This window comes from Carassius carassius, chromosome 16, assembly GCF_963082965.1.
Source record: "Carassius carassius chromosome 16, fCarCar2.1, whole genome shotgun sequence".
NCBI lineage: Eukaryota > Metazoa > Chordata > Actinopteri > Cypriniformes > Cyprinidae > Carassius > Carassius carassius.
In genome coordinates this window covers 903201-931039 of record NC_081770.1, presented here as the reverse complement: position 1 = coordinate 931039, position 27839 = coordinate 903201, and the positions used below count along the sequence as shown (strand labels likewise).

Here is a 27839-nt window from a genome sequence, read left to right as displayed (position 1 = left end):
AGATCATTGTACCTCATTTTATAAAAATGGTCATAATTTTGCATAAATGTTCACTCACATTTCTCTGATTTATATTTTATTTATTTATATTGTAAAGCTTTTACTTCCATTTCAGATCTGATGGAGGAGAGTGAAGAGCAGAAAAATCATCACGGCACAACCAGCGAAAACACTCGCTCACGGACCGAAAGAGTTTCTTTACTGAGAAGAAGAAACAAGAAAAGTTTGACCTGCACTCAGTGTGGAGAGAGTTTGTCAAACAAATTTACTCTCAGTGTTCAGATGAGGATCCACACTGGAGAGAAACCGTTCACATGTGATCAGTGCGAGAAGAGCTTCACAGATTTAGGAAGTCTGAGGAATCATGAGAACATCCACACCAGAGAGAAACTGCATGAATGTGATCAATGTGGAAAAACATTTGTGAGAGCTTCACACCTGAAGAATCACCTGAAAGTTCATTCAAAAGAGAAAACACATTCATGTTCTTTAGGTGGAAAGAGCTTTTCAGAACTGGGCAATTTAAAACTTCATCAGAAGATACACACTGGTGTGAGAGATCATGTGTGCTTTGAGTGTGAGAAGACTTTTACTACAACTCAACATTTAAAACTGCACTAGAGGATCCACACTGGAGAGAAACCTTACAAGTGTTCACACTGTGGCAAGATTCAGTCAGTCAGGAGACCTGAAATCACACTAGAGGATCCACACTGGAGAGAAACCTTACAAGTGTTCACACTGTGGCAAGATTCAGTCAGTCAGGAGACCTGAAATCACACTAGAGGATTCACACTGGAGAGAAACCTTACAAGTGTTCACACTGTGACAAGAGATTCAGTCGGTCAGGAGACCTGAAATCCCACGAGATGATTCACACTGGAGAGAAACCTTACAAGTGTTCACACTGTGACAAGAGATTCAGTCGGTCAGGAGACCTGAAATCACACAAGAGGATCCACACTGGAGAGAAACCTTACAAGTGTTCACACTGTGGCAAGATTCAGTCAGTCAGGAGACCTGAAATCACACGAGAGGATCCACACTGGAGAGAAACCGTACAAGTGTTCACACTGTGAGAAGAGATTCAGTCGGTCAGGAGACCTGAAATCACACGAGAGGATCCACACTGGAGAGAAACCTTACAAGTGTTCACACTGTGGCAAGATTCAGTCAGTCAGGAGACCTGAAATCACACGAGAGGATCCACACTGGAGAGAAACCTTACAAGTGTTCACACTGTGGCAAGATTCAGTCAGTCAGGAGACCTGAAATCACACGAGAGGATCCACACTGGAGAGAAACCTTACAAGTGTTCACACTGTGACAAGAGATTCAGTCAGTCAGGAGACCTGAAATCACACGAGAGGATCCACACTGGAGAGAAACCTTACAAGTGTTCACACTGTGACAAGAGATTCAGTCAGTCAGGAGACCTGAAATCACACGAGAGGATCCACACTGGAGAGAAACCTTACAAGTGTTCACACTGTGGCAAGATTCAGTCAGTCAGGAGACCTGAAATCACACGAGAGGATTCACACTGGAGAGAAACCTTACAAGTGTTCACACTGTGACAAGAGATTCAGTCAGTCAGGAGACCTGAAATCACACGAGAGGATTCACACTGGAGAGAAACCTTACAAGTGTTCACACTGTGGCAAGATTCAGTCAGTCAGGAGACCTGAAATCACACTAGAGGATTCACACTGGAGAGAAACCTTACAAGTGTTCACACTGTGACAAGAGATTCAGTCAGTCAGGAGACCTGAAATCACACGAGAGGATCCACACTGGAGAGAAACCTTACAAGTGTTCACACTGTGGCAAGATTCAGTCAGTCAGGAGACCTGAAATCACACTAGAGGATTCACACTGGAGAGAAACCTTACAAGTGTTCACACTGTGACAAGAGATTCAGTCGGTCAGGAGACCTGAAATCACACTAGAGGATCCACACTGGAGAGAAACCTTACAAGTGTTCACACTGTGGCAAGATTCAGTCAGTCAGGAGACCTGAAATCACACGAGAGGATCCACACTGGAGAGAAACCTTACAAGTGTTCACACTGTGACAAGAGATTCAGTCAGTCAGGAGACCTGAAATCACACGAGAGGATCCACACTGGAGAGAAACCTTACAAGTGTTCACACTGTGACAAGAGATTCAGTCAGTCAGGAGACCTGAAATCACACGAGAGGATCCACACTGGAGAGAAACCTTACAAGTGTTCACACTGTGGCAAGATTCAGTCAGTCAGGAGACCTGAAATCACACGAGAGGATTCACACTGGAGAGAAACCTTACAAGTGTTCACACTGTGACAAGAGATTCAGTCAGTCAGGAGACCTGAAATCACACGAGAGGATAAACACTGGAGAGAAACCTTACAAGTGTTCACACTGTGACAAGAGATTCAGTCAGTCAGGAGACCTGAAATCACACGAGAGGATTCACACTGGAGAGAAACCTTACAAGTGTTCACACTGTGACAAGAGATTCAGTCAGTCAGGAGACCTGAAATCACACGAGAGGATTCACACTGGAGAGAAACCGTACAAGTGTTCACACTGCGACGAGATTCTGTCAGTCAGGAGACCTGAAATCACACGAGAGGACTCACACTGGAGAGAAACCTTACAAGTGTTCACACTGTGACAAGAGATTCAGTCAGTCAGGAGACCTGAAATCACACGAGAGGATCCACACTGGAGAGAAACCTTACAAGTGTTCACACTGTGACAAGAGATTCAGTCAGGAGACCTGAAATCACACGAGAGGATCCACACTGGAGAGAAACCTTACAAGTGTTCACACTGCGACGAGATTCAGTCGGTCAGAAGACCTGAAATCACACGAGAGGACTCACACTGGAGAGAAACCTTACAAGTGTTCACACTGTGACAAGAGATTCAGTCAGTCAGGAGACCTGAAATCACACGAGAGGATTCACACTGGAGAGAAACCTTACAAGTGTTCACACTGTGACGAGATTCAGTCAGTCAGGAGACCTGAAATCACACGAGAGGATTCACACTGGAGAGAAACCTTACAAGTGTTCACACTGTGACAAGAGATTCAGTCAGTCAGGAGACCTGAAATCACACGAGAGGACTCACACTGGAGAGAAACCTTACAAGTGTTCACACTGTGACAAGAGATTCAGTCAGGAGACCTGAAATCACACGAGAGGATTCACACTGGAGAGAAACCTTACAAGTGTTCACACTGCGACGAGATTCAGTCAGTCAGGAGACCTGAAATCACATGAGAGGATTCACACTGGAGAGAAACCTTACAAGTGTTCACACTGCGACGAGATTCAGTCAGTCAGGAGACCTGAAATCACACGAGAGGATTCACACTGGAGAGAAACCGTACAAGTGTTCACACTGTGACAAGAGATTCAGTCAGTCAGGAGACCTGAAATCACACGAGAGGACTCACACTGGAGAGAAACCTTACAAGTGTTCACACTGTGACAAGAGATTCAGTCAGGAGACCTGAAATCACACGAGAGGATTCACACTGGAGAGAAACCGTACAAGTGTTCACACTGCGACGAGATTCAGTCAGTCAGGAGACCTGAAATCACACGAGAGGATTCACACTGGAGAGAAACCGTACAAGTGTTCACACTGTGACAAGAGATTCAGTCAGTCAGGAGACCTGAAATCACACGAGAGGACTCACACTGGAGAGAAACCTTACAAGTGTTCACACTGTGACAAGAGATTCAGTCAGGAGACCTGAAATCACACGAGAGGATCCACACTGGAGAGAAACCTTACAAGTGTTCACACTGTGACAAGAGATTCAGTCGGCCAGGAGACCTGAAATCACATGAGAGGATCCACACTGGAGAGAAACCTTACAAGTGTTCACACTGCGACGAGATTCAGTCGGTCAGGAGACCTGAAATCACACAAGAGGATTCACACTGGAGAGAAACCTTACATGTGTTCACACTGTGACAAGAGATTCAGTCAGGAGACCTGAAATCACACAAGAGGATCCACACTGGAGAGAAACCTTACAAGTGTTCACACTGTGACAAGAGATTCAGTCATTCAGGAGACCTGAAATCACACGAGAGGATTCACACTGGAGAGAAACCTTACAAGTGTTCACACTGTGACAAGAGATTCAGTCAGTCAGGAGACCTGAAATCACACGAGAGGATTCACACTGGAGAGAAACCTTACAAGTGTTCACACTGTGACAAGAGATTCAGTCAGTCAGGAGACCTGAATTCACACGAGAGGATTCACACTGGAGAGAAACCTTACAAGTGTTCACACTGTGACAAGAGATTCAGTCAGGAGACCTGAAATCACACAAGATGATCCACACTGGAGAGAAACCTTACAAGTGTTCACACTGTGACAAGAGATTCAGTCAGTCAGGAGACCTGAAATCACACGAGAGGATTCACACTGGAGAGAAACCGTACAAGTGTTCACACTGTGACAAGAGATTCAGTCAGGAGACCTGAAATCACACGAGATGATTCACACTGGAGAGAAACCTTATAAGTGTTCACACTGTGACAAGAGATTCAGTCAGTCAGGAGACCTGAAATCACACGAGAGGATTCACACTGGAGAGAAACCGTACAAGTGTTCACACTGTGACAAGAGATTCAGTCGGTCAGGAGACCTGAAATCACACAAGAGGATCCACACTGGAGAGAAACCTTATAAGTGTTCACACTGTGACAAGAGATTCAGTCAGTCAGGAGACCTGAAATCACACGAGAGGATTCACACTGGAGAGAAACCTTACAAGTGTTCACACTGTGAGAAGAGATTCAGTCAGTCAGGAGACCTGAAATCACACGAGAGGATTCACACTGGAGAGAAACCGTACAAGTGTTCACACTGTGACAAGAGATTCAGTCGGTCAGGAGACCTGAAATCACACAAGAGGATCCACACTGGAGAGAAACCGTACAAGTGTTCACACTGTGAGAAGAGATTCAGTCAGTCAGGAGACCTGAAATCACACGAGAGGATCCACACTGGAGAGAAACCTTACAAGTGTTCACACTGTGACAAGAGATTCAGTCAGGAGACCTGAATCACACGAGAGGATCCACACTGGAGAGAAACCGTACAAGTGTGTTCAGTGCGGGAAGAGTTTCACACACAACGGAAATTTTAAGAAACGCGTGAACATCCACACTCGAGAGAACCTGCACCCATGTGATCTGTGTGAAAAAAACATTTTTAAGAGCTTCACACCTGAAGAGTCACCTGAAAGTTCATTCAAAGTAGGAACCACATTCATGTTCTTTGTGTGGAGAGAGATTTTCACATCTTCAGAGTTTAAAACTACATCAGAAGATACACACTGGTGTGAGAGATCATGTGTGCTTCGAGTGTGAGAAGACTTTTATTACAGCTACACATTTGAAACAGCAGAGGATCCACACTGTTTCACTCAAACATCTACTACACAAACACACTAAACACATTCAGAGTAGATCATCTTCAGATCCAGCACAAGTTAACAACTTTATTAATCTCACAAGTTAGCATAGTAGCATCATATAACAAACACAAGATATCACATAGAAATACAGAAAACACAAGTAAAAACACAACCCAACATGCTTCATAAATAAATTTGTTAAAAAAAATGTATTCTTGTCTTTTCTGAGGTAAAATATTGTGACTATTCATAAGCCTTTTGATTGCTGCTATAAATGCTTAGTTAGAAAAAGTATAAGTTTAAGTACATTCATTATTTGTAGTTCACCAGCCACTCAATAAATGTGATACGCTTTGTGCTTTGTCACTTTTATTATAACACAAAATCTCATCTTTCCAGTTCTGTTTAAACACATAAAACATTTGTATGATAGTATTATGATGTTCTACATGAATGAAGTAATATTCACAGTCATGTCTGGTATGATCTGAATTCTCTCAGGGCGACTGCTACAATGATCTCAATCTTACAGTTAATATAAAGAAGGGAAATACAGATCCTGAGAGTTTAGAGATATTCTGCTCACTGTCGAGTGTGTGTCAGGTCCCAGGGTCTTTAATGTGAGTTGTAATGTGTAATGTGAAATGATCACGTGATCAATGCATCAGTGTTTGCTGTGGTCTGAAGTACTTCAGGAAATGTTGTAAGAAGATCCGGGTCCTTCTGTATCCAGATGAGCTCGTAGTGTGCAGTGTGTTCATATACACTCCATACTCGCTCTTAGATCTTTGGGAAAGTGATGTGTTGTATTGATTTGATATCTCTGAATTGGCTCTGTAATTGGTATAATACATATTTACCTGACTGATAATAAATTGTGACATTTGAATTGATTCTGACTTAACTAGAGTCAGTAATCTCAGAGTAATTATGTGAAGTGTATTACACCACAGTAAATCTATGCTCAGGTTAGTAAACAAAGCCATTACTCGATGAGACGCACGAGTGCTGGATGATTACTGACCTACAGCAGCGATAACATTACAGGTTTAAAACCAAGTCATTGAGCGTAGAACCACCATCAATATGTTTGTCTAATGAAGACACAGTTGTGTAATAATAGAAGTGAAATTGTGTGTGTGGTATGAATTAATTTATTCAAATTCATGTCAAAACAACTGTAAAACAAGACTTTCACAGCTTTATATTAATTGTTGAATGATTGTTGAAAAACAAAAAAAACACGACCTTTTCACAACGTGAAAAAAAAAGGTTTTACAACGTTGTTGTGTGTGCTGGGTAATAATGCTTTTTTTAGAGCCTGATGGAGGTGAATGGTGCTCCTCAAACTGAAAGATGCATCCTAAAATTCAGATGATCAATACCTGCGTGCTTTCTTTCAGTTTATTTCGTGAATTTAGATGTGTGCAGTCTTCCGTTTGAGAGACACCCATGGATAAGATCTGTTGAACTGAAAAAGGCTCTGAATCAGGAGTCGATTATTCCTCTTGATTCAATCGATTCCTTTGGATTCGACTCTCGATTCCCAACGCCTCAGAATCCATCTAACCTGATATTTTACATTCCTCAAAACAAATATGTCTTAGTTGAGCTTTTAATGACAAATATGAACATTTATAAATGTTTTAAACAAAAAAATACTAAAAAAAATAAAACAAATAATGGTAAACTAAATTGAAAGACTAATAATTGGATGAAGTACTGCTTGAAAAACCTTTTTCTGGCCTTTTATAGTTATCTTCATCTTAACAATCATGAACTCTTTAATCCAAATTTGACCTTTGTTTGGTTTCAACACATCTTCTCTAAGCACCATATCTTTTATAATATCATTAATACTCTGCTTCACAATGGTGAGGTGCTGCCTAAATTTCTGCCGTACTCATTGAATATCTGTCCATGTGAGAACAGATAAAGGTCGATCTCTCTCATCTCTCACACTTTTTACAGTCTAAAGATTGAGATTCGAGTCTCAAACAAGATCTTTCTTCTGTGTTCCTGGGGTTTCTCTTCATCAGATCCAGAAATGTCTCTGTCTATCAGATACACATCACATACTCTTTTACATTCCTAACCATTTATCAAAAATCACACATATAACTTATTTTTTAATGTAACTCAATCTGTATATTTTCTGAAAGGTGCTGAGGTCAGATCTGCTGATGTTGGTCGTGTTATCATTGTATCGTTGCTTGTCATTGTTTGTTCTTCAGTCTCACTATCATCTTCATTTTACTGTCTGCTGACTTTTATAACATTGTCTGGAAAATAAACATTATTATTATTATTATTATTTGTTGTGGATTCTTCTGAAATGGATATATATAGCACTTATCTTATCCACTTCTCTTCTGTTTTTCTGATTCTGATGCAGGATTTTGAGGACAGTGATAAAGACAGGAATATGAAGATGAGCTCAAAATATTAGAGAATAAATTACATTGAGAGAAAATAAGACAGCTGTGATATTTGTCATTTAAACTTAAATTACATAAAATCAGTGTTATAAATGTTGAATACGAGTACAGAAAGACAGTAAATAATGAAGAAGACTCTAAATTCATTAGTCAGTCTAATATTTCCTGAAATGTGCGATTTAAAATACATAAATTATAACTAAATATTTGATTGTAAAATGATAAAAATGTTAATTTCAGCTGTAAATAATAGGTAAAGTGCTGTTTTGTCTTTTTCAAACTCAAGTTTATGACTTACAGTCTCAGTTTTTCTCTTTTAATAGACATAAGAGTCGAAACTATTGAAATCTTAAATGACAGATTGTGAAAAGCACATATATCTACATCACAGCGACCTGTAAAACTGAACAGAGATGATAAATTCAGAAAATAAGAGGAAAATAACTGGGCATTTTCTATTTGTATGTAGAAACTGAAAGTTCATTATAATTAATTGAGTTCTGAACTAATTCAATGAATCATAGATTTCATATATCTTAATTATTCATCATAACCTACAGAATAACTGAATAAATCATTCAATCTGAATTCATATACTATTGCTGTAATGAAAGAAATGAAAATAAAACCAGGACTGTATATAATTCTGTTATATAACAATCATTACCTTTCAGATTGATATGTTTGTCTTGGATTATTTGATATGGTTTGTCTGTCATTATTCATTAACCCTTCAGAGTAGTCAAATGTATCAGAAGGAGGTGAATGGAGCAGATTGAGAGGGAGAATGTGAAGAAACAGCAGGTGGCGCTAGTGCACTGTTTTAGTTTGGGATCTGCTGTTAGAAGGAAGAAGAAGGAGAAAGCAGGTGTGTTTGTGCTTCACATTCCTGTCCAGTTGGTGGCGCTGATGCACGAGATCTGTTGTTAACTGGACTTTGATTTTCTCCAAGATGAAGTCGTGTCAGGTGACAAACATCAATCGTGAAGATCGCACAGGTGTTTAACAGCGATCACAAACCGGAAGTGTTTGAAAGACTTCTGGATTCTGTTCCTGCAGCACAAGATCGTCTGAACTACTGCAAGTAAGTCTGAATACTTTCACCATTACACTTATTTAGGAGAATGATGAACGCATTTCAGAGCTGGATGAAGCGGGATTTGTTCAGTTATAACTTATACCTGTCTGTCACCGAAGAAACAAACCACAGAGAAACAGAGAGATATTAATAAAACAAACCGTTTAAAGATGATGAATGTTAAAACATTTTTGCAAGTCTGTAAAAATATCTGTAAAAATATAGGATAGCAGTCCGAAAATAATTCTAAAAGTGTTGTTTTATTTCCTCCTTTTTGTATTTTAAGCCGTATTTTAAGACCGAAAGTGTTTTGTGGTCAAATCAAACCTGTTCTTCTGGACAGACAGCTTGATAAACACGAGCAAAACAAATCTTCTTTTAAACTTTTTAATGATCCGAAGCTTAATATATAGTAAATTATTACTGATAGTAATGTGTAAGTAAATAAAGACGTGTGTTGTGAGTGATCTGAAGAGATTATTACATGGCAGTATATTTGCATCATATTTTATTTGTATATTGATTGCTTGATAACTCAGAGATTCAGCACTAGTTATTTTCTTCATCATTTGTTCCTCTGAACTCTCATGATCTTGATCTGATTGTCATGTCCAGGTCATGATGAGCATCTGATCGTCTTCAGAGACACAAAGATCTCAGTGTTGAGCTGTTCATCTGCAGTATGTCAGAGAAGAGAGGAAAGACGAGTCTCTCACACAAACAGAGGTAACACTGAGTCTGCTTTCAGACAATCATTTTAAACACTGCTGCACTTTCAGAGGATTGATGGAAAAAACAAAACCTTAATAAACTTTGTGTTATATTTACAAATGATTTGCAGAACCTCAGAGCTTCATAACTTCCTACTTAAAAATAACATTTGTGTATATATATATATATATATATCATAATCATCATTTCCAGTCCCTCAATCTCGCTCAAAAAAAAAAAAAAAGCCAATAGATTTTAAATATCTCAGAATAGAAAATCCAAATCATCATTTGCAGTCAATTTACACTCTTCAGCACTGAGTCTGTACTTAAGTAAATTATTCCATATCAGTGATTTTAGTTTTTAGGTCTTAAATTGATTGTCAGACATTAAAAAATGATTGCACACTTATTTTAAAGGTTTATATGATACTTTTGATTGTTCTCATTTTTCTTTAGTGTGTAATGTATCTGTTTGTGTAAGATCTTCAAAGTTACAAAGGTCACAGTCTCCTGTAAAGTGATTTATTCTGTCTAACAGAGAACACTGATCCAGAAATGATTAAAATGCCTTGACTGAATCCAGATATTAATTTCACAAATGTGTGCATCACAATGTGAAATATCAGCGTAATGCTGTTCAAAGTTTTACACAAAGAGAAGACGAGTCTTCAGTGAGTTGTAGTGTTGTCGTCATGTTGTGGAGACGCTGTGTGTTTGGATGAGAAAGAAAACCCTCTTTGTTTGGATTCAGTGTTTAAGATTTATTAATAACTCTGTTCCTGAGCCATACGACCCAAAGGTTAGCTTGTGTACAGCACGCTTTATGAATCTGCAGTGCATTTTCTCCCAGCTTCCTGTGTACAACATCAGATATACACAGCTAAGTACACTGTACATAAAATACAATAAACCACACCTAAATAACTGTACATAAAATACAATACACCACACCTAAATAACTGTACATAAAATACAATACACCACACCTAAATAACTGTACATAAAATACAATACACCACACCTAAATACACTGTACATAAAATACAATACACCACACCTAAATAACTGTACATAAAATACAATAAACCACACCTAAATAACTGTACATAAAATACAATACACCACACCTAAATAACTGTACATAAAATACAATACACCACACCTAAATAACTGTACATAAAATACAATAAACCACACCTAAATAACTGTATTTTATGTTGACACTTCCGAACATAGTTGTTACAGTGAAGAAGAAAACTTATAACTTTATGAGTTTGTATCTGAAATGTAAGAGAATTGCAAAATAAAAGCTTATCTCTGTTAAACGTTCAGCTCAGACTTGGACTCGGGGTCAAAAGGATGCAGTACATTTTACAACAATATTGTAACAACCCAATAAACTAAGTGTGATTAACTTTTAAAATAGTGTCAGAACTGTGTAGCAATGACATTTCTACTTTTCTATTTTAGTCAAAAAAAAAAATCTCAAAAAGATAAGTCAAATATTTGTAAAAATATATTTATTCTCACATTAAGTACTTTACAGAAATTGTTAAACAAATGTGAGTCTGTAAACAAGAATGACTATCTTTAAATCTCTGCAGATGTTTCTGTGAAGGACTTGAGAGAATGTGTGTCGATATAAAACACAGATGAAGCTCCTGTAGAAACGTTTCTCTTCTCTCTTTGTGTCATTAGTGTAAGATCAGGCTCACATGTGTCTGTGAAGAGTGACTGGTCAAAGGATGACGTACCAGACTTCAGTGAGGAAAAAACATCTATCAAAAGGTATTTATTATCTTTGACATTATAATGTTGTGTTCGCTTATTTCTCCACTAAGATGCTTGTGATAGAAATGAATGAAATAAAACAATAATTCACTGATTTCCTCTTTATTGAACTCAGTCTGGAGCTTCTTTCCAGTAACACAATCACACAAGCAGACACAAGGAGGTATAAATTAACCATGAAAATAGATCATGCAGCCAAACATGAATATGTCTTTCCATCTATCCATAGTCATAGATGGACAAATGCATGTCTATAGTGTGCTTCATTACCATCCTCAACAGTGAAGCTCTTTAAATGAGACTGAAGGAGCTCCTGTAGTAAAGTGTTTTGTTCTTTGTGTCATTAGTGTAAGATCAGACTCACATGTGTCCAGCTCTGTGTCTGTGAAGAGTGACGAGTCAAAGGGTTTAGTACCAAACTTCAGTGAAGAAACACCATCACGAACCAAACGGTATTTGATCTGTTTCTTATTTTCCTTTAAACATAGACTGTGTCAGAAAGTGTATCAGAGAATAATTATCATAAAACTACTTGTAGTCCATAAATTTATCACTTATTTATTGTTTTTCTCTTTGCTAAAATGTTTAAAATATACTTTGGTCATATATATATTTTTTCCCCTAAAAATGCAGTATTTTGATTTATTTTATTTACGATCAGGCTTCAGTGTGAAACATTAGATCCAGATTTAAAGTCTCACAGGAACCAGAAGAATTATACAGACAGTCTCCTGCAGATCTTCCAGGTAATAAAACCCATTTTCAGGAATATTTAATAATTATAATAAACAAATATGCAATGAATATTTGTTATGCTGTGTTATGCTATAACTTTTATTTCTATTTTTTTCTTCTTAAGAACCCATAAAATAAGAACAAAAACCTATTTTTATTAATAGTTACAGCTATTTAAAGTTTGTCTCAACTTTATTTTTTATGAATATTTTTCATTAATGAATAAATAATTTTGACCAAATGAGATTTTTCTCTCATTCATTTTTGTCTTGCTTTGTAGGATCTTGAGAGCAAAATAATGACATTTCTAAAGAAAGAACTGGAAAAGTTTAGGAAAATATTACAAAAAGAGGACATGCAGTACTTTGTGAAGGACTTTAATGAGAACAGATGCAGTATGAAAGAAGCAGCTCTTGATCTCACGCTCTACTTCCTGAGAGAGATGAAGCAAGATGAAGCTGCTGATACTCTAGAAGGTAAGAGACTCGTGATCATCTGTCAGACTGTTACTTATAAATGTAGAGAGAAAATAAGATTAAACAATATCTGTATTTTTGTTTCTGTTTAGATGAGCTGGTCTTCATTCATCAGCTAAAGTGTAGCCTAAAGAAGAAGTATCAATGTGTGTTTGAAGGAATTGCAAAGCAAGGAGACTCTACACTTCTGAAGAACATCTACACAGATCTATATATCACTCAGGGTTGTAGTGAACAGGTCAATACTGAACATGAGGTGAGACAGATTGAAGTTGCTTCCAGACGTCATGAATCACAGGAGATACAGGTTGAGTGCAAACATTTGTTTGAAGCACCTGAACAAGACAAGAAGATCAGAACTGTACTGACAAAAGGAGTTGCTGGCATCGGAAAATCAGTCTCTGTGCAGAAGTTTGTTCTGGATTGGGCCGAAGGAAAAGAAAATCAAGATATCAGCTTCATATTTCCTCTTCCATTCAGAGAGATGAACTTAAAGGAGCAAGAAAAACTTAGTTTGATGGACCTTATAACTCAGTTTTTCCCAGAGACAAAAGGACTGAACCTTACGAGAAGAAATCAGTTCAAAGTCTTGTTCATTCTTGATGGATTGGATGAATGTCGACTTCCTGTAAACTTTAAGGACAATGAGACGTGGTCTGATGTTTCATCACCAGTCTCTCTGGATGTTCTCCTGACGAACCTCATCAAGGGAAATCTGCTTCCTTCTGCTCTCATCTGGATCACCAGCAGACCAGCAGCTGCCAGTAAGATTCCTCCTGACTGTATCGACCGGCTGACAGAGATACGAGGATTCAATGATGCACAAAAGGAGGAGTACTTCAGAAAAAGATTCACGGATGAGAATCAGGCCAAAGAAATCATTGATCATGTTAAACAATCAAAGAGTCTCTTTATCATGTGCCACATCCCAGTCTTCTGCTGGATTTCAGCCACTGTTCTCCAGAACATTTTAGAGGAGAAAAGAAATAATGTTGTGAAAAACAATCAGGCTGATGATGTCTCCAAAACACTGCAGGAGTCAAATACTGAAGACACTCCTAAGACTCTGACACAAATGTACACACACTTCCTCAGATTTCAGATCCAGCAGAGCAGACGAAAGTATGATGGAGAACATACACCAGATGTTTCCTGGGATAAAGATGCCATCTTTTCACTGGGGAAACTGGCATTTGATCAGCTGGAAAGAAACAATGTGATCTTCTATGACACAGATCTGGAAGCCTGTGGTATTGACGTCTATAAGGCATCAGTGTACTCAGGCATGTGTACCCAGATCTTTAAGGAGGAAACAGGGATCACTCTTGGTACCATGTACTGCTTCGTTCACTTGAGCATTCAAGAGTTTATTGCAGCCCTTTATGCACATCTGTTTCTAGACATGAAGAAGAAAAGTATATTTGTTCATGCGTCTACAAAATGGAAATATAAAAGTAAAACAATGATTGATTTGCTCAAGACTGCAGTGGACAAGACACTAGAGAGTGATAATGGACACCTGGATCTTTTTCTTCGCTTCCTCCTTGGTTTGTCACTTCAGTCCAATCAGAGACTCTTACAGGGTCTGTTGAAACAGAAAAATAGAAATGAGCAGAGCAAAAAGGAAATAGTTCAGTACATCAAGCAGAAATTAAAGTCTAATCTGTCTCCGGAGAGATCCATCAATCTGTTCTACTGTCTGAAGGAACTGAACGACCAAACTCTGGTGAAAGACATTCAGACCCACCTTAGCAAAGGAAGTCTCTCATCTGCTGATCTTTCTCCTGCCCAGTGGTCTGCTTTGGTCTTTGTGTTGTTGACATCAGAGGAGGAGCTGGAGGAGTTTGAGCTTCAGAAATTCAAGAAATCAGACGAGTGTCTCATTAGATTATCAGCAGTCATCAAAACCTGCAAAAGAGCTCTGTAAGTTATTTAATATATTTTGTCATGTTTTGTTCTCATCTTAAAATTACATGAATCTACACTGATATATAGCAGGCTTGGACACTGCTGATTTAGTGAGTGAGTGACATGACATACAGCCAATTATGGTGACCCATACTCAGAGTTTGTGCTCTGCATTTAACCCATCCAAAGTGCACACACACAGCAGTGAACACACACACACACTTTTATTATTTAATAATATTACTATTATTATATGTAGCTTTTTTGCTCACATTTTTGGTCCGTTTTCTCTTTGATAATTTGCGGATGCCGAAAATTCAGTGCATACCTACCTACATCCCCTCCTTGTTTACAAATCCAAAGCAAGTCCATATATCCGCATTTAAATGCAGAAGGGGCTTTCCTGATAACTTTCTGCGACGGCGTCATCTTTATTTTACTAACTTGCTGCATGCTGAAGGCGACCCAGCTGACCTCACCAGAAAACTCAACACAACCGTCTAGTGGATTGTCTAGAAATTGATTTTATTATTCTACTGTAACGATATCAACCTTCATATTCATCCGGAAGAAGGAGGCGGGAACCGGCGGACAATCAAAAACATTTTAATAACAAAATAAACACAAAACAGCGCACCAGCCCCTCACGGACGACTGGTGCGCATAAAATAAAAACCAAAACACAACTAAAAGCCCAGGCCTGGTCCTCTCTCGTCCTTCACTGTCGTCGCTCCAGTTTTATATCCTTCCATCTCCTCCATGGGCCTCGAGACCGGTGGGACGAACAGGTGTAGTTCATCTCCAATCACTCCCCCGGCCTCGCTCCCATGTCCCTCGGCCCCGCCCCACTCGTCACATACCCCCATCGCCCCTCGCAGGCCGGGGGGTACTCCCGAGACTGCGCTCTACTAGCCCCCCCCCCCCCCCTCCCTCCGGGGGGGCCGCTCCCGGGGACCTGCGGGAACCTGGGGGTAGGACAGGCGAGGCGAGAGAAAAGGAGATGGAAGGAGGAGCGACAGAGACGAGAGAGGGGAGAGAGGAAAAAAAAAAAAAAAAAAAAAAATTCCGGTTCCCAGACGCACCGCTGCTCGGCCCTCCACCAGCTGGGTGATCTCCTCCGCGGTGCCTGGCGGTGGCACTGGACGGCCCTCGGCGGACGGCACGACACTCCTCCGCCGCCCGGTGGACGGCGACGGCTCCTCCGGTTTTGGGCAGCCGGCAGGAGTCCCCCGTTCCCTGCTCCTCCCCGTTCCGGCGGAGGCAGCAGGCTCCGGCCACCTGGCGAACGGCGCAGACTCCTCCGCTCCCTCACGGACGGCAGCCGTCTCTCCACATCGTGGGCGGCCGGTAGCGAGCTCGCCCGTCCCCGGCAACTCGCTCCAGTCCACCGCCTCGAGCGTCCATGGCGGCACACTCCTCGCCAGCTCGATGGCACCGCGGATTCACCACAGCGGCGAGGGATCTTCAGCAGCGCGTCCCTCCTTCTCCCGGGCTTCGGCACCACTGTAACGATATCAACCTTCATATTCATCCGGAAGAAGGAGGCGGGAACCGGCGGACAATCAAAAACATTTTAATAACAAAATAAACACAAAACAGCGCACCAGCCCCTCACGGACGACTGGTGCGCATAAAATAAAAACCAAAACACAACTAAAAGCCCAGGCCTGGTCCTCTCTCGTCCTTCACTGTCGTCGCTCCAGTTTTATATCCTTCCATCTCCTCCATGGGCCTCGAGACCGGTGGGACGAACAGGTGTAGTTCATCTCCAATCACTCCCCCGGCCTCGCTCCCATGTCCCTCGGCCCCGCCCCACTCGTCACATCTACCAAATAGTATACTAAAAGATTGATACTTGGCATCCGTGTATCAATACAGTATTGCCGTGGAAAATATTGCGATACTATACTTAACTGTAGTACACTATTGTTTATTGACGTTAACCTAATGCTGCGTTCCAGACAGACAACTTGGATATACTAATTATAACACAATACAATAGTGTATTATATTATAGTCTTTAATTATATACTTTACATAATAATATATAACATACTTTATATATTTATATGTAATGTTAGGTAAAAAAAAAGTTAGCCTAAATACACTGTAAGTCGCTTTGAAAGCTGTAATGTGGAGTCAGACACGCTAGGATCCAATTGCAGTAGAGCTGAAACAACTAATCGATTTAATCGATTAAAATCGATTATTAAAATAGTTGTCAACTAATTTAATCATCGATTAGTTGCTAAATAACTTTTATTTGCCATAAGTGGCTCATTTCGTGCATATTTTAAATCTGTGGTGACCTCAGTGTGGCAGTAATGAGCCACCGCAGGTTTTACTCAGCCAGTACAGCAGGAGAAGTAGCGAATAGCCAATAGCTGGCCTCGTTTTATGTCACGTGCTTCCCGAACAGTTCTCTGCAGCATTCAGCGGGATGGTGGAGACAGACGGCAGTGGAGTAAGCTCGAGAAAGAAAAAGAAAAAAGCGGAAGATAAAACTAATCGAACGAAGTCATCCAAAGTGTGGGAGTACTTTACTTTGAGCCTTCAAAAAAAAAAAGAGTAACCTGTAAACTTTGCACTACTGAATTGACTTTTATATTTTCAGATTCTCCAGTACAATGTTGTTTGCAAATGTTTAGTCGTAAAAGTTGATAACATTGCTTTTTAACAGTTAACATTTAAAGCTTTACAAACATGTTCTGTGATCAGTTTGTCGTTTACCAGTTCATAATTCAGTCTTGCAGCCTAATTATGACTGAATGAGAGAGGTAAATGTTTAAATGTATTTGAAATGCACTGATATTTTTCACACAGCAAGTTTTTTGTCTGTCCAATTTTTTTCATATATTTTCAATAATTTTTTTTTCTGATGGATTTTACTTTAAAATGTGAGTTCCATTCAGGTTTCATGCCATTGGCACTTTATTCGAATGATTGTTTACAATTTCACAGCATAAGCTATGAAGCTGTTTCCCAGGTATAAAATGCAATGTACTACACTTTTATTCTGTTTTATTCTTATTCTTAGTGAAAATATGTTCTGAAAGATTCCTTAATAAGCTTTGTTTCGGGATGTTGAACTACTTTAGGAGCCCTAAGGACGGCCATGGTGAAAACTTTATTTGAAATCTCCTTGTGAAATTTGCTAGAGTACGTATGGGTCAGTGTTTTGATTGCAGAAGAGTTCGACAAAGGATTACTAGCACATAATAAAACACAACTCCAGGTATTTTTTGATGAGGATATGACAATGCAAAATTGTTAAAATCTCTGAAAAGTCTGTTGAATGATAAAGACCCTTTATTAATAAGTTACTTGGGGAAAAAATGGGCAAAACTAAAATAGAGGTACATAAACCGATTAATCGTAAAAAGAATCGACAGATTAATTATCAGAATCAGAATCAGAATCAGAATGAGCTTTATTGCCAGGTATGTTCACACATACGAGGAATTTGTTTTCGTGACAGAGCTCCGCAGTGCAACATAACAGTGACAGAACAAAAAAACACAATAAGGAATAAAAAATACAAAAAAATACAAATAGGTGGGTAAGGATTGACAATATACAAATTGACAATGTATGGCAGGTATATTAAAAAGAGCATTTATGTATGTACATGTATATTATGTGGAAAAATTGTAACTGTACGCTAAGTATGTGTGTTTGGATAAATAAGTGTATGTCTATATAAATATAAATATAAGTAGTATAGTGTCTTCCATGTATGTACATGTATATTATGTGCAAAAGATTTACGTGTACGCTAAGTATGTGTGTTGGATAAAAAGTGTAGTGTATATAAATATAAATAGTGTAGTGTGTCCCACAGTTATTATCAGCTGTTCATAAGATGGATTGCCTGAGGGAAGAAACTGTTCCTGTGTCTGGTCGTTCTGGTGCTCAGTGCTCTGTAGCGTCGACCAGATGGCAACAGTTCAAAGAGGGAGTGTGCTGGATGTGAGGGGTCCAGAGTGATTTTAACAGCCCTTTTTCTCACTCTGGATAAGTACAGTTCTTGAATAGATGGGAGGGTTGTGCCGATAATTCGCTCAGCAGTCCGGACTACCCTCTGTAGTCTTCTGAGGTCCGATTTAGAAGCTGAGCTGAACCAGACAGTTACTGAAGTGCAGAGGATGGATTCGATGATGGTGGAGTAGAACTGTTTCAGCAGATCCTGTGGCAGGTTAAACTTCCTCAGCTGGCGAAGGAAGTACAACCTCTGCTGGGCCTTTTTCACAATGGAGTCAATGTGAATGTCCCACTTCAGGTCCTGAGAGATAGTGGTGCCCAGGAACCTGAATGACTCCACTGCAGTCACAGTGCTGTTCATGATGGTGAGTGGGGGGAGTGCAGGGGGGTTTCTCCTGAAGTCCACGATCATCTCCACTGTTTTGAGCGTGTTAAGCTCCAGGTTATTGAGACTGCACCAGACAGCCAGCTCTTTAACCTCCTGTCTGTAAGCAGACTCGTCACCGTCCTGAATGAGGCCGATGAGTGTGGTGTCATCTGCAAACTTCAGGAGCTTGACAGAGGGGTCCTTAGATGTGCAGTCATTAGTGTACAGGGAGAAGAGCAGTGGGGAGAGAACACAGCCCTGGGGAGCTCCGGTGCTGATTGTACGGGTGCTGGATGTGTATTTTCCCAGCCTCACTAGCTGCTGCCTGTCTGTCAGGAAGCTGTTGATCCACTGACAGACGGAGGTGGGCACGGAGAGCTGAGTTAGTTTGGGCAGGAGGAGGTTTGGGATGATCGTGTTGAAGGCAGAGCTGAAGTCCACAAACAGGATCCTCACATAGGTCCCCGGTCTGTCTAGGTGTTGCAGAACATAATGCAGTCCGATGTTTACTGCATCGTCCACAGACCTGTTTGCTCTGTAGGCAAACTGAAGAGGATCCAGCAAGGGTCCAGTGATGTCCTTCAGGTGGGCCAGCACCAGTTTTTCAAATGACTTCATGACTACAGACGTTAGAGCCACAGGCCTGTAGTCATTTAGTCCTGTAATTTTGGATTTCTTTGGGATGGGGATGATGGTGGAGCGTTTGAAGCATGAAGGGACTTCGCACAGCTCCAGCGATCTGTTGAAGATCTTTGTGAAGATGGGGGCCAGCTGGTCAGCACAGGATTTCAGACAGGCTGGTGTAACACAATCTGGGCCTGGTGCTTTTTTCCTTTTCTGCTTCCTGAAGACCTGGCGCACCGCATCCTCGCTGATCTGTATTGCAGGTGTGGGGGAGAGGGGGGATGCAGGAGGTGTGAATGGTGAGAGCGCTTGATTGGAGAGGTGTTCAGGGTGGGTTGCAGGAGTTGTGAGTGGTGTGAACAGTTGTTTGGAGAGGCATTCAGGGTTGGTTGCAGGAGTTGTGAATGGTGAGAGCGGTTGATTGGAGAGGTGATCAGGATGGGTTGCAGGAGCTGTTAATGGTGTGAACGGTTGTGTGGAGAGGCATTCAGGGTTGGTTGCAGGAGCTGTGAATGGTGTGAACGTTTGTTTGGAGAGGCATTCAGGGTTGGTTGCAGGAGTTGTTATTGGTGTGAACGGTTGTGTGGTGAGGTGTTCAGGGCAGGTGATGGGTGTTCTTTCAAACCTGCAGTAAAACTCGTTCAGATCGTCTGCCAGTCGTTGATTTTCCACAGTGCTGGGGGGTGGTGTCTTGTAATTGGTGATCTTCTTTAGGCTTTTCCACACTGATGCGGAGTCGTTCGAAGTGAACTGAGTCCTTATTTTTTCAGAATAATTCCTCTTTGCCACTTTGATCTCCTTTTCCAGTGTGTATTTAGCCTGTTTATACAAGACATTGTCCCCCTTCACGTAAGCATCTTCTTTGGCCTGACGGAGCTGTCTGAGTTTTGCAGTGAACCACGGTTTGTCATTGTTGTAATTTAGTTGAGTCTTGGTAGGAATACACATATCCTCACAGAAACTGATATATGATGTTACCGTCTCTGTGAGTTCGTCCAGATCAGTGGCAGCAGCTTCAAAAACACTCCAATCAGTGAGGTCAAAACAAGATTGTAAATCCTGCTCTGCTTCATTAGTCCATCTTTTTACAGTCCTTAATACAGGTTTAGCTGATTTTAGTTTCTGCCTGTAGGTCGGTATAAGATGAACCAGAAGGTGATCAGAATGTCCCAAAGCTGCTCGTGGAACAGAGTGAAATGCATCCTTTATTGTTGTGTAACAGTGATCCAATATATTACTGTCTCTTGTGGGACAAGTAACATGCTGTCTGTATTTTGGCAGTTCACGGGAGAGATTGGCTTTATTAAAGTCCCCAAGAATGATTAAAACAGAGTCTGGGTGTTGTTGTTCTGTCTCTGTGATCTGCTCAGCGAGTTTCTGTAAAGCTGAGCTCACGTGCGCTTGAGGAGGGATGTAAACACTCACCAGAATGAACGAATGAAACTCCCGCGGCGAATAGAACGGCTTGCAGTTAATGAAGAGCGTTTCGAGATTTGAGCAGCACGTCTTCTTTAACACAGTTACATCTGTACACCACCGTTCATTGATGTAAAAGCATGTCCCGCCGCCGCGCGATTTCCCCGTTGATTCTGCGTCGCGATCCGCTCTAAACAGCTGAAAGTCCGGCAGATGGAGCGCGCTGTCCGGTATGGTGTCATTCAGCCAAGTTTCCGTGAAACACAGAGCAGCAGAGTGGGAGAAATCTTTATTTGTCCGAGAGAGCAGAAGCAGTTCGTCCGTTTTGTTGGGTAGAGAGCAGAGATTTGCCAGATGGATGCTAGGCAACGGCGTTCGAAATCCGCGTTTTCTGAGTCTCACGAGCGCTCCCGCTCGCTTTCCCCGCCTGCGCGTCCTCTTGAAGCGTGTGATCAGGGCAGCCGCTCCGCCGACAAGAATGTCCAGCAAAACATCAGAATAGTCGAAAACCGGTGAAATATCGGGAGATGTGTGTTGCCGAATATCCAGCAATTCGTCCCTGGTGAAACTGATTGCAGGAATATAACTAAAGACAGGACAAACTAACAAAAACACAAAAACAACTGCAGAGCACGTCACGGAGGCAGCCATCCTGTATCGGCGCCACTCGGATCAAAATATCAAAATATCAAATATCAAATATCAAAATAATCGTTAGTTGCAGCCCTAAATTACAGTATTTATAGAGTGGTCAGACAGGCAGAAATCAGAAACAGCATCAAGAGTGTCCAGGGATATCCAGAAATCAGTAACAATACCAGACAAAGGTCGGGGCAGGTGGCAGAGAATCAGTTGGTATACATAATCCGAAGTCAAACAAGGAAGGAACAAAAACTAGGAAAACGCTCAGAAATGCCTGACAGAACTAAACAAGACTTCGCAATGTGAGTGATGTTTCACTGATAGGAAACAGGTGTGGTTCAATAATGAGTTCCTAGGCATGGGGTTTATGAGAAATGTAGTCCAGGGTGTACTGTGTCGTGTGAAAGTCTGTGGTGAATAAACAGATGTGCAGTGACCGGATCATGACAAAAGCGTCTGCTAAATGCATACATTTATTTAAATGTATTTATTCATATACAGTAGAGAGAGAGAGATGTTATTTCCGGGTCCAATACACAGCTAGTTTTCGTGCACTTCAGCAAGTCATTGACATATTTTTCCCCAGTCTTTGAAGCATTTCCTACATCTTTTATTTTTTTTCAGTCATTTACTTTAAATGTGTATTTCTATTTTTTCAGCCCTTTTTAATTATTTCATTTATTATAAATTTAATAAAAAAAATAAAGACGAGTCATAAGGTGTACAATAAAATCCTTATATTATAATCACATTGCACTTGAATCAAGTTAAAGGTTTAATCTGCCGATTGTCCTGCAGGTGACTGATTAAATCTGTCTTCTTAGGATGCACTTAGGGCTTAACGATTACTCCAGAGCACTCGTAGATCTACGATTATTTTCAAGTGCTACTTAAGTTACGATGCTTTTGGGAAACAGACAGTGATATTAAGATCAGTCGTACGATCATTTTTACAAACTTCTTAGGCTTACAAAGCTTTTGAGAACCCTGACCCTGTTTAGTTAGCTTCAGAAGAAGCACATCATGTTATTATAAAACACATTGTTCCATAGTTATTTCTACTCCAATATGCAGTTCAGCTTCTACAACTTCTGCTATAAAAAAGATGTACTCTTGCATATCCTCAATGCATAAATGATTAACCTCCAGATTCTACACCTCAAGACACTCATCCAGAAAATAGAGCAGCACTTTGAAATGTATAACTCATTGCCATTAATGATATAAACCTGTTATTAATTTACATATTTTATTAAGTAGGAGGGAAGATTTGAATCAATGCAATCTTAATATATATATGCAGTGTATTTACTGTTCATCTAAAAATAATTGGTATATATATATATATATATATATATATATATATATATATATATATATATATATATATATATATATTTACAATTGTATTACATGTATCTAACTCTGTGATTTGATTTATTTCTCTTGTAGGCTAAATGATTGTGGTTTAACAGACAAAAGCTGTCGAGCTCTGGCTTCAGTTCTTGGATCAGATACCAGTCTGAAAGAGCTGAACATGAACAATAATAATCTGCAGGATTATGGAGTTAAAATGCTCTGCACTGGATTGAAAAATATTAATTGCAAATTAGAGATACTCAGGTAAGTTTTGTGACAATCTGTAGTGTTTGGTTAGAAGATCCATCTGTTAACATCAACCTAGATCATTTGCCACATAATTGAGGACAGAACTGCTTCAACTCAGTGAAATTTGCAGCATGAACTCTACATTCCACATTCTCTACATTCTCTACAACTCTACATTATCTCTCTCTACTATATATAAATAATTACATTTAAATTCGTGCGTTTAGTAGATGCTTTTATCCAAAGCGACTTACAGTGCATTCAGGCTAACATTTTTTTTTACCTAACATTATATATAAATATATAAAGTATGTTATATATTATTATGTACAGTATAATATTAAAGACTGAAATATAATACAATATTGTATTGTGTTATAGTTATTATATACAAGCTGTCTTTCTGCAACACAGCATTAGGTTAACGTTAATAAACAATAGTTTACTCCAATTAAGAGTCATTCTATAAGATGACATTTCAGTAGTTCAGTACTCCTAAGTAGCACTTAAAGCACAGCTACATGCAACTGTGTTTATTGCATTGTTACGAAACAGACGTGAAACAATAACGAACGATTACAAAATTACTCGTAGAAAACGCTCTTAAGCTCTAAAGTCAAGAAACCCGGCCCAGGGGCCTCATTTATAAAGCGTGCGTACGCACAAAACGGGGCTGGAAACGTACGTACGCCAGTTCCCACGCAAAGGTTGTGATCTATAAAAAACAAACTTGACGGGAGAATGTGCGCACCTTTAAGCAAACTTTGAGCCGTGCGTACGCACATTCTGGAGACAAAGGGAATTGGCGACAACGATGGTGAGGTCGTGAACTGAAGTTAGATTGTAGAAAATAAATGTGAGAAGAACGATTATAAGAATTAATGACATTTAATTTTCACTCCATTTCATACGTTATATCCACATTATCATGAAGATTAAATCCAACAGTGTTATTTGTGCCGATTGTTTTAGGCTATATACATCATATAATCCAAACGTAATTCAAAATGTATTAAAAGTAAAATAAAATAATAATCAGCGCTGCCTTACAGTCACATTGTCCACAGCGGGAGCACAGGAGGACATGGCGCGATACATGTGATAGCCTACAGAATAGCATGAAATACCCTTTTATTAGAGAACTGCAGAACACAGTGTAAAAAGGAAATATTTTCCTTAATGTACATAGCCTATATCATAAAATGTCAAAGTCTGCAAATACAGTCATGAAGCACAATCGCTACTCATCATCGGTCCTAACTATTACGGTGTTCATTACAAAACCGTCAAGAAGCATGTGTTCACTATAACATTTTCGTCTTAAATTTTCGCCCACAAATTAATTAAGTGATTTTGTCAAGGTGTTAACGATCAGTCTATTTGCTAGAAACATATAAATTCTCCGGTGACCCGGGTATGTAATGCTTCATGATGGCACTCCTGGCACTGTTGGAGGATTACGCTAATGGCAGAATAAGGAGAGAACGAGTTTTCAGGGACCATGATGATTTCCTGGCCCATGATGATGACTGGCTAATAAGCCGATTTAGATTCCCTAGAGCTGTGCTCTTGGATCTATGTGCTGAATTGGGTCCAGTATTAGAGAGGGCAACACGCCGGAACCATGCCATCCCAGTCCAAATACAAGTCCTCACCACTCTGGGGTTCTTGGCAACCGGCTGTTTCCAGCGGGAATTGGCAGACAGGTAAATTAATAATATAAAAAAACTATAAGTAATCCTCAAATTTGTCTCTAAGACCTTTTTGTATATGAAATAATTCTATTGGAATCTATCATCTCACCCTATAGGTCTGGTATATCACAGCCGTCCCTGAGTGCCATAATATCTGTCGTTTTAAATGGTATACTTAATATGGTTAGTCGATACATCAGGTTCCCCTACACTGTGCGAGAACAGGCCGAAATTAAAACGCAATTTGCAGCAATGTCTGGTTTCCCAAATGTAATCGGCGCAATTGACTGCACTCATGTTGCTATAAGGGCACCATCTGAAAATGAATTTGCTTATGTTAATAGAAAGCATGTGCATTCTATTAATGTGCAAATCATATGTGACTCCAACATGACCCTCACAAACATTGTGGCACGCTGGCCTGGTTCAACACATGATTCCTTTATCTTGACACATAGCAGTGTAGGGAACAGACTAAATGCAGGCGCAGTACGTGATGGCTGGCTTCTTGGTGAGTTTAACAATATTAAAAAGTAGAAACTGTAACAATTTTGTTTTTAATATAATTATAACCTGCAGGCGACAGTGGCTACCCCCTGAGACGCTGGCTCCTCACCCCATTTTTAAACCCGCAGAGCGCAGAGGAAACTCATTATAACGAGGTCCACTCTCGTGCCCGCGCAGTTGTGGAGCGTGCCATCGGCATCCTGAAATGCAGATGGCGTGCTCTGGATGCCTCGGGTGGCAGACTTTTATACCATCCAGCAAAAGTGTGCAAGATTGTCAGGGCGTGTGGTGTTTTGCACAATATAGCACTGAGAAACGGTATTCCTCTCCCTCCTGATCTCCCTCTACCCCAGCATTACGACCCCGAGCCACAGCCCCCTGGCCGACAAGAGGGATATCAACGAGGTGCAAGAATCCGTGAGGATGTCATGCGGCGTTTGTAAAGAAAGACAAAACTCAAGGTTCATGTTTTAACTGCATCTTTTAATGATTGTGCAATTTCTTGCATCACTTCTCTCATCTGCCGTAGCTCATCTGCAACCCTGTTGACAGCGTTTATTGTCTCTCGCTGTAACTGCAGGACTGCGTCAGTGAGTACCCGACCACTTTTGGACGTGCCAGACGCAGAAGGGGCACTGCTTTGAGCCGGACGCTGTGCATCTGCATCTGAGAACCCCTCACCCTGAACCTCCTGTTCATTTACAGCTTCAGACTCCGGAAGGACTGGAGGACAAACAATTGGCAACATTTATCCATTTATCACCCCACACACTCAAATGTACAGCGTTAATGATTAAAAATCGGTTTAACCTTGCTCCTCTGTGGTTTCAGTCACGTCAGTGTCTCCCTCCTTTTCCGACACAATACCACACACGCTGACCTCCCCAATTATAGCCGCGATTTTGCTGTCCACTGATGTGAGATCAGCTGTACATGGGCCCCCACCAGTTGCAGCCACGCTCTGGCGGTGGGAGGACAGTTTTCTCTTTGCCTCCACCTTGAATGAATGAGAATCTTTATTTCACATATTTTGCATACTGTAAGCACATGTAAATAAAACTTTTTGAAAATCAATATTGCTATTTATATAGGTATATAGCCTAATAAAACACAAATGTAATATGTTGGTAAAAAAAAAATTTGTATACCTTCAGGTCGGACCATTTTTTCTTTAATTCTGCAACTGTCCGTTCTGTCCCACTGACACAATTGACGGCAGAAGCAATACTTTGCCACTCGCACTGCTTCTTTTTATTAGTGACCCCACTGCTGTGGCCACCAAATAACACAGTTTTCCGAGCCTCCACCTCCCCTACAAGTGTTTCAATCTCAGTATCTGAGAAATTACGTTTTTTTCCTCTTTTCTCACCTGTCGCCATTATTAAAATTAGGCTAACAGAAATGCACGTTTTCACTTTCTTGGATTAATTAATTGGCGGGTCGCATGCCAGTTTTCCAGGTATATATGGGATTCCACTCTCATTTACATGCTGATCAGCAATCATGAGGTGATTTGCATTGACTATTTATGGTTAAAAATGGGCGTGTACAGGGCGGGATATGAGGCTGGTTCACGTACGCACATCTGCGGGTGATCTGTGATTTATAAAGGGAACATTGCTTACAGGTGTGCGTACGCACGGTTTTATAAATCGGAATATTTTTTGGCGTACGCCATTTTTGGCTTTTGGGCGCACGTAAACTTTTAGTAAAGATCCTACGCATAGTTTTATAAATGAGACCCCAGGACTGTACAATTAATCAAAATAAACTATAAATTGTGATATGGGGTAATGCAGTTATCAAATCACAAAAGGCTGCATTTTAAGTTAGAAGAGCAGAAGTTATAATTGGCTGTTAAATAAAATAAAAAAAGGCAGTTGAACAAGTTATTTTGAGTTCATAACATAAATTTAAAAGGTTCACCTAGTTTTGTGTTCATGTAATTTCCAACATTGTTTGGCAGACAATGTTAACAGATTTCACCAGATGTATACAACAAAGTGTTTATAAACCTGTTATGAACTAAACACAGAAATTTAGAGGTCACTGTTCAGTTTTCCACCAAAATAAAAGCCTGATGGCCTAACATTTGAAAGTAAATAAATTAAGACATAATAATTACAATAATTAATCTATCATTCAATCCTTCAAAATTGAAATCCTTCTTCAAGCCGCTTGTTCAGATACATTTTATGACTCATCCCTGAACCAAGCAGAAGTATATTTGGATGATGTACTTTGGGATGACTGTCCTGCAGGAAAGTCCATTATTCTGTGTCTCTAGGAAACTTTTAATGTCTTGGAAATCTTCTTATAGTCTTATACTTTCTAAAGTAATACAGTTATTTATTCTCTATAGCTTTTGCTAGATCTCTGTTGACTTTGCCATTTTTGCTACAATCTCTGAGGGGTTGAGTAATTTTG

General features: G+C 40.1%; 2 protein-coding genes and 1 pseudogene across 3 annotated transcripts in view; all 3 read left to right on the top strand.

Moving 5' to 3' along the window:
* The window catches only part of LOC132159374 (NACHT, LRR and PYD domains-containing protein 3-like), a 229444-nt gene that overhangs the window by 52972 nt on the left and 148633 nt on the right, over nt 1–27839 (top strand). The gene's annotated exons all lie outside the window — the stretch shown is intronic.
* Nucleotides 121–5059, top strand: LOC132159231 (zinc finger protein 271-like; annotated as a pseudogene).
* Nucleotides 9633–14592, top strand: LOC132159388 (NLR family CARD domain-containing protein 3-like). The gene is made up of 6 exons (XM_059568888.1): nt 9633–9676; nt 11362–11451; nt 11802–11906; nt 12116–12200; nt 12470–12665; nt 12758–14592. The coding sequence occupies exons 1-6, from the start codon at nt 9633–9635 to the stop codon at nt 14590–14592; spliced, it is 2355 nt and encodes a 784-aa protein (XP_059424871.1).